Source organism: Macrobrachium nipponense, chromosome 10 (assembly GCF_015104395.2).
Source record: "Macrobrachium nipponense isolate FS-2020 chromosome 10, ASM1510439v2, whole genome shotgun sequence".
In the NCBI taxonomy this organism is placed as follows: Eukaryota; Metazoa; Arthropoda; class Malacostraca; order Decapoda; family Palaemonidae; genus Macrobrachium; species Macrobrachium nipponense.
Genome location: NC_087204.1, coordinates 44,593,404 through 44,605,903, shown reverse-complemented (window position 1 = coordinate 44,605,903; position 12,500 = coordinate 44,593,404). Strand labels below are relative to the sequence as shown.

Here is a 12,500-nt window from a genome sequence, read left to right as displayed (position 1 = left end):
AAGGGTGAACTCCTTTTGATGAAAAGTAATGTGCAGAAGGAAAGGAGACTTGCAAAAATCTAATTTCTTCTTGATACGCGAAGCTTTCCCATCTCTCTCTCTCTCTCTCTCTCTCTCTCAGTTGACATTATATTCTTATCGGAAGTTTAGTGCTGAATCATTTACTTTGTTAAATAGTTTGATCTGCTTGGCAGAGGTTCTAGAAGTGAAAATTATTATTGGCATTTATCAACATTTTACTTTTATCCTGGAGTATGTGGTAGAATTAGCCTTGTTTATTTGAATGATTGCGTTTGATGGGTCCATTCAGAGTTTCCTTTCAAGTAAAATTGGGAAGGGGAGGAAGAGCAAATAATGTATATTTAAAATCCTCAAAAAAAAATGTTGATCAATGTCGATAAGTGATTTTTCTTTAATAAATTATAAATGGACGTGATTCGAGAGAGAATAAAAGTAAGCTGTCATTTTGTAGTTGATGGCCTTCTAGAGAACAGGATTCTGGAGAGGGCTTTGTCCTGGTCCGGATGGGCATGTGGTAAGACGAGTACGAGGGACTGGTCGTAAGGATACTCCTCTTTCGTGTTGCTCACAGCCTGAAGGAATTCCAGATACTACTGACTCAGTCATAAAAAAAAAGCCTTTGCTTCCTCTGGTCTTTCTTATCTGAGAGTTCTGAGTCTAGAGTTTACTCTTCATTGCCGTCAGAGGTTTTCATAATTCCTTTAACTGACACTACAGAAATGTTCCCGTAGGAAAGGTTAAAAATATATATATAATATTTCAGGAGTATTCTTGTAGTGAGTTAGGTGATGATCATAATTAATTGATCTTGAAGCAAATGTACACTGTTGTGGAAAGGATCTGGTTACATTTGAGGAATGAAGCTCAGCGTTTGTGACAAGCATTATGCAGGTTGAATTGTTAGAAAGACTTCCTTGAATGTAGCTGAGTGATACCATGATAATACTCTTGTCACGCTTTCTGGGTATATCATGGTTTGCAAATACGAATTTTTCTTTTTTTGGAGAGATGACAAAGGCGAATAAAGAACGAGAATTTATGATCCATGAGAATTTGCTGACAGTCCATGTGTTGGTGCATTTGTCATACCCATTCTTATGCATCGCGATATGTATCGAGAAATGAATTGGTCTGAAAGACGTTTGGTGTCAACGGCGACGAAAGTCACCATTTATCATTATTAGGAAACTCAGGTATAAATGACCATCACTGAACCGCATAATTCACCCAACCTTCTAAGCCCTGTTTTGGCAGAAGAAATGTGAAAATTCTAGAAAATTAAATTAAATTGAAAAACTTTGGATGAATATGGTTTCGCAACTGGTGGCACAATATTTTCCTTCTTTTAAAATTTTAGTTAAGAAACTAATATTTAGCCTGCCTTGTGATGTATTTTGAGTTATACTTTTATTTTATCAATTATGAAACAAAACTGGGGAAAAGTTTGTTCTCGCTTGTCGATCTGGAGAACACTTGTTGCTAAAAGAATTTTGCATAAAATAAGAACTCGTACTCGTACTTCGTTGACACGATATTCGTGCGTGAGTGTATTTTCGCACACTTGTCTTCACCGATGGGTAATTTGCGTACATCATTTCTCTTTTAAGTGTCGTTGCAGCGTTGCGTAGTGTTTAGGGATCAAAATTCCGTCCTTTTTTAATGATTAATCCCTGGCAAAAACGCTGCCTTTTCTCTTTTCCGTTGCAGTCACCGGCGCAGCCTGGGTAAGCTACGTCCTGGATACTAAAGTGACTTCGCTGTAAAAAAGGGAGAAAGTTGACTTGCAAATATAAGAGAGAGAAAGAGAAGTCTCTTTGTGAGAGGTTACGGAACTCAGTTTTTACGTGATGCGTAAGTGTGTACGTACGGGTCAGGATGCGTAAACCTTTTCTGTATTAGAAGTAAACGCAAATAACTCCCTAATTTCGACTGTTCTTATTGTTAGATTGTATCTTTAATGGCAGTAGGGGGTTTTAGTCTTATGAGCAGTCCGTTAGCGAGTATGATATGATAGTGTGCGAATTTTCTTTGTTGCCGTAGTTTGGTTTTTGAGTAATGTCTGTGGATAGCAGACCTAATTTTTCCGTGACAATATCTTGAAACTAATTTTTTTTTATTAATCACATTTTGACAAAAGCGATTTTTTTTCAATAATCACATTTTGACAAAATTGATAAAATTTCATCCTTTGATATCAAGTAATTTTATGTTTTAGTTTCTTATTACGAGAAGATGTGGTAAGCTTTGAGATCATGCAAGTAAAGAGTCACACTTTCAGTGTTAGATTGGAAGTATTTTGACATAAAAAGTGAGAGTTCAGTTATCCGATATTGTTATATAGGACGGTCGAAAGTATTCATTAATAGTTGCTGGAAATTATATTGCAGAGAAGGACTTGAGGTTAATTCAGAGCTTCTCAAATCACAGTTATGGCTGTGAATAATACTTTCAATTTAGATAAATAAATATATGGTTGTATATTTTTTTTAATATAAAATGACATGATTTTATTGCTAAACAATGTTAAGTGCGGCATAGTCTTTAGTCTCCTTTCTTTGAGTTCTGTGTGCGCTGTCTATTCCGTAAACACTTTTACTCTTCTCATTCAGAATCGGGAGCAGCAGCCAACTTTGTTTATGATTCAAGGCATAAACCATCAGGTCTTAACAAATAAACAGATCAAGCGTCTTGAGGAGTAGGCTAGTTCTGTAAAAGTTTTATTTCTCATTATCGGGTGTTTATGTTCTCTTATCCTGGTATCTGGTACTGTTTTGTTAAGATTCGATAGTCCTTTATTGGCTTATGAAATGACTCTAGGCGTTCTTCTCGCTAAAAATGCCATGTATTTATATTTGCGTCTTCGTTAATGACATTCACTTATTGACAATACGAGGTATGTTTTAATTCGTTATTAGTCTTTTTACACTTGATTTATACTTATAACCAACATGATACTGCAAGCTTGATTTTGAAAGGGAGCACGACAATATTTGCATCTCATTTATAGAAGACAACTCGTGGTAAATGTAAACAACGTGCGCGCACTCCCTGTTTCCCATGCGTGTACACACCCGTGCAACCACTCATTTACATGCATACATATATACAGACAAACACATAAGTGTGTGCGTGTGTTTGTATGTGTATATGTATTTATGTAAATATGTGTGGTTGCACGTGTGTACGTGTGATATATCTATCTATCTAACTATCCATCTATCACACACACACCACACACACACACACACACACACACACACACACACACACACACACACACACACACACACACACACCACACACACCTGTCGCATACAGCATTTTCCCTAAAAAATTAATATATTTAGGAGGTATCAGTAAGATTATGGTGCTGTAAAAAAAAACATACAAAATATGACGTATTTGCCTCAATTTTTCATTCAAGTAGAGTATGTTGCTGTTAAAAAAAAACATACAAAATATGACGTATTTGCCTCAATTTTTCATTCAAGTAGAGTACAAAATTATTAAATTGAAAAATTAACTATTACTACGTAGTGCTTTTTCATTGCAAGGAGGAGCACATAATTATCATTATGAAAGCCAAACTCTGTGCTGCTTAGTGTTGATTTTATTTTATTTCTTTTTTTTTTTATTAATTTAACAGAAGGAAGATTGTGTTTATTGTAAGCTTTAATAAAAAAAATTTCAGTTACATCTAAAAGTGGTGTTATATAAACGTAAACAGTATAGTAAACCCAGGCAAATCCAGTAATTTGTTATTGGTCAGTTCTAGCTAGTATGCGAGTGTTTTTAGGAGGTCACATATTAACGTTTTTATACTGATAGTTTCCTAGTTCATCATCTTTAGGTATTCCCGTTTTCCTTAGTGCAGTAGACTTACGCCTTTAAGTAAGCTTCTGAAGTCGGAATCTATAATGTCAGGTGCTTTTAGAAAACTGGAGCAAGTTACTGTGGTTACTGTTCTAATAGAGACAACCGACAACTTATAATGGTAATTTTCATCATCACCATCGCAACCACAATAACGTGCTGATCTTGTTAGAGCTTTCTCTGAGCACATCAAAAGCGCGTCTTTGGATTTTCTGCTTATTTGTTTATAATTTTTTTGTGTTCAGTCGAGATGGTCGTCTACTTTTTTTATTTTTTTGACGGAGCAAAGTGCAAAGGGATTAGTAATTTTTGCTACTGTCTGCCGTATTTATTGCAAGAAGACTGTCTTTTTCTTCTTCTGCCGTTAGTCTCCACGATGCGTAAACATCGCTGTTCCTACCGACAGGTTTTCAGTCTCATGTTTGTCATCGCTATATTTAGTTGCCAGTCCCGCTGCATCACACTGAGAATTTCAAAGGTGCGATGTAACTTGCTTGGCGGTCTTTTAAGTTTTCTTTGATGTCAGTCGGGAGAGAGACAAAGGTGTTTGGAATTCCCTTTGCAGTCTTACATTAACATAGTACTGTATCTTAAACGTTTTCCAAATTACACGACGTTATTTTGTGTATGTCCGAGTCTTATTTTTGTTTACTCGAAATGATGCGTAGAAAGTTAAGAGCTCGTATTTGTTTTGTTGGTGATAAGCAAATTTTTGGCTCCCTCCACCCACCTTGCCGTATGTGCACGATGTAAAATTTCTCAAGGTCCCCCCTCCCCCCCCGCAAAAAGAGAGAAAAAAATTGTAGATAAGTGTTTAAGCGTACGAAACTCGCAACATTCAATTTTATTAGCTACAAGGTTATCAGTTAGGTGCAAGCAGGCGTCTTGTGCAGCCGTTTCGATATGGTAAGGTTACGTGAAAACCATGTTCATGATAGTCGGTGAGGCTTCCCGGGTTTTTCTTATTTGTTATTCTCTTTTAGTTCGTGAGGTTATTCGGTTTCTAATTGGTGTTGCTTTTGTTTGTCTTGATTTCTTATTAGTAATACAGTTCAATTTGAGTTAATGGAGGGTGTACTATACAACAAAGCTCTGAGTTATATTTCAGGTAACGCTGAAACCGTTGATTAAAATTGAAATCTAGATTAGCAAACATCTAAATTGTATAGACTATACTTATTTATCCAAAAGTCTCTCTCTCTCTCTCTCTCTCTCTCTCTCTCTCTCTCTCTCTCATACACACACACATACACACACACACACACACACACACACACACACACATATATATATATATGTATATATATTTATATATATATATTTATATATAGTATACATACATATATATATATATATATATATATATATATATATATATATATATATATATATATATATATGTGTGTGTGTGTGTGTGTGTGTGTGTGTGTGTGTGTGTGTAAACGTGTGTGCAAATATACAGTGTATAAGTGTGTAGGGAAATCGATGGCTCGATTGAAGTGACTTAATAGAAATCGGAATTAGTACAATATAAACAAACGGTAGTTTTCGTCTTGAATTCACCAAGAAGACGGTACTGCAGCGAAAGACTGGCTGGCTGTCCGGACGCTGGAAAGCTAGTGGTACGGAATGACAAGTCGGTGTCTGTCTCTCTCTTCCTGTGTGTGTCATTGTCTTAGACGTCGTGACCAGTGTAGCAGAAATCTGAAAGTCACCTTTGCAGGAAACCAAGACTTATGCTATTTTAAGGTATTGTAAATCTGTGCGTTTTATCAACGAATAACAAGACGCATTATTATAGTTTAATCGTGCTTGATTAATGTATATTTTAAAGTCTTACATGTTATGTTGTTTAGGTGAATGTTGAGCTTTTTGGACACTGAGTATACATACTGTACATTTTTCAGCTTTGTTTACTTTGAATAATTCGAATCGTTTTTGTCCGATTGTTTACTTTGAATAATTCGAAACGTTTTTGTCCAATTATTTACTTTGAATAATTCGAATCGTTTTTGTCCGATTTTTTACTTTGAATAATTCGAAACGTTTTTGTCCAATTGTTTACTTTGAATAATTCGAATCGTTTTTGTCCGATTGTTTACTTTGAATAATTCGAATGTTTTTTGTCCGATAGCTAGCGACTTTTGAAACGCATCACCAGTACAGACTTCCGTTCTTCCATTTGTCATAATTTGCTTGTTTTTGCCAAGTAGCATTCGCTGGCAGTGATAAGAACTGGCGATATTTGCTTGTTTTTCTTTCATGTACATCATTCTATTTATTAAGTCTCATTTTTTATTTATTCCTTCCTCTACCCTTCATAGCTCAATTGCGTCTTCGCTTTTTATGTAAATTCCAACTGGGGTGCTTCTTAAAAGAAATAACAACTGTTTCCGAATTGTTATTAGATTTTGCTTTATTTTTTCCATTTTTTTCCTTTTATGCCTACAAGCGCTCTTATCTTTGTGGTCGTCTTATCTCGTCAATATTTTGTTTACCTTCTCTTTCGTCATCATCATCTTAATCAGAAGGAAATCCCTATTAAGGATCATCTACCAGGACAATAACAACAGCAGATAATCAAATAATCTTGCGCTCGCACGCACATCAACGCAAACGCGAGGAGGTCTCCGTGGTTACATCCACCCCGAGCCCCCTCATCATGTCATCACGTTACTCTGTAATTAGGTAAACCAACTTTTTGATGTCGTCCCCCCTCGTTACTTCCTCGGATGTCGGGAGGATAAGAAACTTGCAGCAGGAAGTCTCAAAATTACTCTGAAGTCTTTTATAGGGAAAATGACCATTAGTTTACAACGAGAGTTCTTTCCGTGTTAAAAACAATCCTTTTTGATAAGCGAAATGTGTACCATTCTGTTTATTTATTCGTGTGTAGCACAGATAGTGTACGTGAGGCAGATTCTTTGGTGAACAGTCTGAGAATCTTAAACTAGGATTTGCAGAGCACTGCGATGTTCTTGATATAAGTGCGATGCTATTGCGAAATTACTTATGTACTGTCGTAATTTTTGGCAAGGTAAGCACGCAATAATAATAATAATAATAATAATAATAATAATAATAATAATAATAAAATTAATTTAATATATTTTTCGTTATTTATTTTTTGTGATAATAATAATAATAATAATAATAATAATAATAATAATAATAATAATAATAATAATATATAATAATAATAATAATAATAATAATAATATAATATAATCCTGTGAATCGGCAATATTATTTACCACCCAGTCGAATTGGAGTACTGTGATAGAGCAAAAAAAAAAAAAAAGAAAAAATAATAATAATAATAATAATAATAATAATAATAACTAACTAATAATAATAATAATAATAAAAATGATTAAAATAATAATCATAATAATAAATTCATTTAATATACTTTTCTTGGTTATTTATTTTTTCTACCCGCTGTATTGCTGACTAAGCTCACTTGCCTTTCTTTCCACTCAAGTGCGACAGCATTAGTCAGGCTCCCCCTTCCTATATAATGTGAACTATGGAATAAGTATAGAACCTATATTTTTTAGTTAAAGAGTTGGTCATTATTTTGCAATGAACTTGCATAAAATAACACAGGTTACCTTTAATATTTTGTAAGACCATTAATGCTCATATTTGTTTTATTAGAAAAGTATTTAAATGAAATTAGACATTCTCTAGTTTAAACTTTTGAAATTCTGATATATATAGTGTCAACGTTCCTGATTCATTTATTAGAATTATGTTTGATATAATAATAAAATTTTAATGTTTGGTATTTAAATGAATTCTTGGAGAGTAAATCTTTAGCCCCCCCCGATTCCCCCCATTAATATAATACTTTGCATAGTTTATTGTCTGAATCCAAGGGTTTTTCATGGATTTTGCATCGGCACATAATCTCTCTTTGTTTTTGGTAGGTTGCGTAATGATCGAGATACTTATTTTTTTATTTTTTTTTTTTTTTTTTTTTTGTCTTTTTTTGTGTGTTATATGTATTTTTTTTTTTTTTTAGTTTTTATATTGTTTTTTTTTTTTTTTTTTTTTTATAATAAATTTTAATGTTTGGATCTCATAATGATCAAATTTTAATGTTTGGTATTTAAATGAAATCTTGGAGAGTAAATCTTTTAGCCTATTCATATACTTGCATAGTTGTTATTGTCTGAATCCATGTGTTTTCATGGATTTTTCATCGGCACAGTAATCTCTCTTTGTTTTTGGATAGGTTGCGTAATGATCGAGATACTGAGATAACTGCTAGAGCCTAAGGAGATTAGTAGGATTTACCTGTGCTTTGCTCGGAATTCTGTTTTCCAATACCATGCGAGATGTGAGTAACCACCAACATCACACACACACACATATGTATTTATAAACAATTGTATAAAAGTTAAATATATTCCTGTATCATGCCTCTATCCCTCGACCAATCTGCGAAATGTATCGAGATCAAATTGTGAGGTTTTGGTAAAGGAAAAAAAAAATGGGCCCAACCAAATTTAGTTATAAAACTTTTGGACAAATTGGCTGCTCGTGGTATTGATCAGGACCTCTGCAGGGGAGACCTTTGCATTAAGTGTATAACATCTCCAAATTTTCTCAGGCTTATAACTGTGTTGAATATGCATGGCTGTTGTAGTAATTATTTATAGGTCCCTTTTTTGACCGGGTAATTGGGAGAATATATATTCCCAGCTATTTAACAGTCGGAAAATTCCGGCCAGCAGGGCCCGCCTCCCGTTGGTCAGGAAGTTAATTAACCTTGTCCCGGTTGCCCTGTGACTCGGCAATATTATTTATGTATCAGCAGTAGTAAAATCTAACTACAATACCCAACTATTTGAACGATATAGTTACAGATATGTTTGTTTGTGATCCTTACATATTTTCTTTATTTACATGGCTGGATCAGCTTCCGGTACGAAACCCATTGTTCCTTTGTGGATATGTGCTTTGTTATGCTGTCTTTATTTCGCACAGGAAATACTATCATTTATGGCCCTCTTCTTGTACAGTACAGTGAATCATAGTGTATATATATATATATATATATATATATATATATATATATATATATATATATATATATATATATATATATATATATATATATATATATATATGTGTGTGTGTGTGTGTGTGTGTGTGTGTGTGTATTATATATATATATATATAATATATATATATATATATATATATATATATATATATATAGTATATATATATATATATATATAATATTATATATAAATTGTGAAAGTTTATATGCACACTGAACATGATGAGTTATGTTTGATTTTACAGAACTTATATAATATATTGATAGCCAATGAGTTTCCCTTCGTGTTCAGTGGTACAGTTAAGTATGTTTTAGCAAGTTGAATTGTTTATACGAAAACTCGTCCTTACCATTCAGTTTTTGACAGCGTGGAGCTACCGATCTGTTGGTAATTTTAATCTATAAACTACTCGTTTCAGTGAGGCGCACAGAGTTTTTCATAATTAGTTGTGAGAATGTTTTGTTTAGAACGTCATTGAAAATCTTTCGCTGTTAATTTTATGTCGTGCGTAAAGAGATTAAACATGATGAAGTTGTGTCGTGATGTTTTGGAATGGTACATTTTGTACAAGTCTCACTGCTATTTTTCTTATTGGAGGCCTTCGGCTGTTAAAGATAATTACTCTCTTTCGTTAGTTTGTTTTTTCTGGTAACCGCAGTTTATGAAATTCAGTATGTTTAGTGTTCCCTCTTTTCTTTGTAATGTCACTAACTAAGGATTTCGACAAGCAGAGTAATAATAATGAAGTTTCGTAGCACATCAGTGTGAATTTTACCATAAAGCAGTCAAACTGCTACTACTACTACTACTACTACTACTACTACTACTACTACTACTACTACTTTGATTATTATTATTATTATTATTATTATTATTAAGTTATGAATACTCAAAGGGGTAATGCCAAGACTAGGTTTGTTAAGTAGCAATCAGTGTGAAATATGACATTTTAGGCTGTAACTTATTGCACATATCCTTACCGCATTTGGACGGAAACTTATATTCAATGGAAGTTGAATATACAGATCCAGTTCGTTTATATAAAAGAATTTCTGTGTCCAACACTCGGCAATGCTTTGTTTCCTCCTCACGATGCTGTGATCGAACCTAACGTTATTCCATTGAACAGCCTGCTTACCTTGGATTTTTTTTTCTTTTCCCAAGGATGTGGGGATCCAGCGCCAGTTTTTTTTTTTTTTTTTTTTTTTTCTCTCTCTTCTCTCCAGTCTGCCCTCTCCTACACTTGTTTCATCTAGATGTTGATTCACTTAGAATTATATGCATTCGCTGCATTTATGCTGTATCGAGCGGTGTGTCCATAGTCTGCGTTTATATTTCGTTCAGCTTTGTATGCATCATGGAGGTTTCGTCCTAATCAAAATGTACGGTGTTTGGTTGTTGTACGGTACAGTCATATCCCAACGCTTGCCCTTAGACTACGAACAGGTGAGAGTAATGTGGACAATGCACTCATTGACATTCAGAAGGGATTTGGGCTTCTCCGACGTAGGAAGTGACCGAATCTGATCAGTCCCAGCGTGTTTCCAGTAGTTTGCAAAGGATTATTTGTTATTTGATCCTTTGACATTAGATCTTACTTTCTGCCGCGAGGTGAGACATTGAAGAGATTAAATGTAGTAGCGGAATATAGTATGAAAGAGCCTCAACATATTGTCTGGTATCTTGGTCAGAGGTAAATAATAATAATAATAATAATAATAATAAAATAATAATAATAATAATGTGCCCCTTGAGCGTCTCTAGGGGCAGGTTTGGGTCCAGCGACCTCAGCTCAAAATACTCGTTAAAAACAGAGTTAGTAACCTCTGGAGCTCTCTGTATTGAAGGGAAAAACATGTATGTTATAATAAACGCCGCATTTAATGATCACAAAGCTTTTAGCAATAGAATACAACACAATATAATGTTCTTGATGAGTGAGATGCAGTTGCAAAATTATTCAAATATTCATTCGTCATTTTTTATGGGAATGTTAAGGTAATAATAATATCACTAACACCATTATCATTGATCACCTTGATGGGGGAAGTCGAATCTAGAAGAAAGCGAAAGCCTTTTCCTATTTGGGAGTTCTTGTGAGTAGAGTCAAAGAACGGGTAGTTCTGGTGTAAGTTTGTTTTCTAAATTCCAGTCACCTTTTTATAACTGGCCAAAGAAACACATAGTGGCGAATGATTGTTTCTTCCAGTCTTGGGTATTATATAACACAGACTGTTGATTTTTAGTGATGGAGAGAAACCCGGGCGAGATGAAGCTTGCATAAAAAGCAGTGTACGAAGAAGAAAGTTAAGTTGGAGTTCGATTGTTTTGTTTTATTCTTAACGACAACCTGATTTTTATTACTTTTGTACTTGTGTGTTTGGCGCCCCTTGTCTCAGGAGTTTTGTTTTGCTCTTTATAATATCATTGTTAGGCTTAGAAACGGCTCAAGTATTGTTTCTTAGATAATCTCCTAAATGTTGTTTCTGATGTGTTGCCACCTGTACTCCATTGTCTCTTATATATATTTTGACTCTGTGTCCTGTCCCAGTTAAACAGAGGCCATTTATTTGAGGCTTTCGTGTCTATGAATTTCAAGTGATCACACTGGCAAAAGAGGTTGCGACTGACTCGCTCTTTCGTGTGCAATTTGAACCATTCTGACCTTATCTTGTAACAGATTTGCTTTCTAGCTGTGATTTGATAAAGAACTGGACATGAGTATTGTAAGAAAGCATTATACGATAAATATGGTAACAATTTTCAATTCTTTTATATTCTTTGGGCCGAAGACAGTGTTCCGTTATAACGAACGTGTCTTGAATTAGAAGTATAGTTTATAAATACTGTAACAGAATCTTGCGTTGACATTTATTTGGCTCCTTGCTTTTGATACAACGGGAAAATACTTTGAAAAGAAGACAATAGAGAAATATATACTAAAATGGTTGTTAAAGGAAAAAGTATTTTTTGCGTTCATGTCCGAAGTAACAAAAGGTGTTTGTTCTTCAACTCGTAGTAATTTTTCTGTATATAGATTTCAGAGAATTCTGATTGCTAACGATATACGTGACTAAATGATAACAGCCTCGTGGGGGATTTCCCTTCTATACATGCTGCGTTAAAGATTTTTTTTCTTTTTTAAGACCTCTGACCCTCAGCGAATATTTGTAGAAGCAAAGGTACAACCGGATCTCTCTCTCTCTCTCTCTCTCTCTCTCTCTCTCTCTCTCTCTCTCTCTCAAATTTTAAACTTTGTCGGAAAATAACTTGTTTTAGTCGAGAATACTTCACACATCATATGTTTTTTTATCAATAATCGTAGAATTCAACAACAATAACCTATGTTCTCTTGACCTTTTCGAACGCTACCATGTGGAAAGTGATTATCTGGGATGATTTTGAAGCTTTTTAGATTCTCCAGTATCTACATATAGTTTCTTTGTTCATTTATATGTATTCCTTTTGGTGTTGTAATTTTTTTTTTTACTTTTTAAATTTTTCAATTGCGCTGAAATTTACGTTTAAATT

The 12,500-nt window shown here is 34.1% G+C and overlaps 1 protein-coding gene across 8 annotated transcripts in view; it reads left to right on the top strand.

Annotated features, from left to right (window-relative positions):
• Positions 1-12,500, top strand: part of LOC135223599 (dipeptidyl peptidase 4-like) — a 312,810-nt gene that overhangs the window by 224,835 nt on the left and 75,475 nt on the right. Inside the window, exon 1 of one of the 8 annotated variants that reach the window (XM_064262162.1) lies at positions 4,756-4,800. The exons of the other annotated variants lie outside the window; for them this stretch is intronic. Coding sequence (XP_064118232.1) covers positions 4,798-4,800 — 3 coding nt within the window. The 5' untranslated portion in view covers positions 4,756-4,797. Of the gene's footprint in view, positions 1-4,755; positions 4,801-12,500 lie in introns of those variants that run through there. 8 annotated transcript variants of the gene reach the window in all.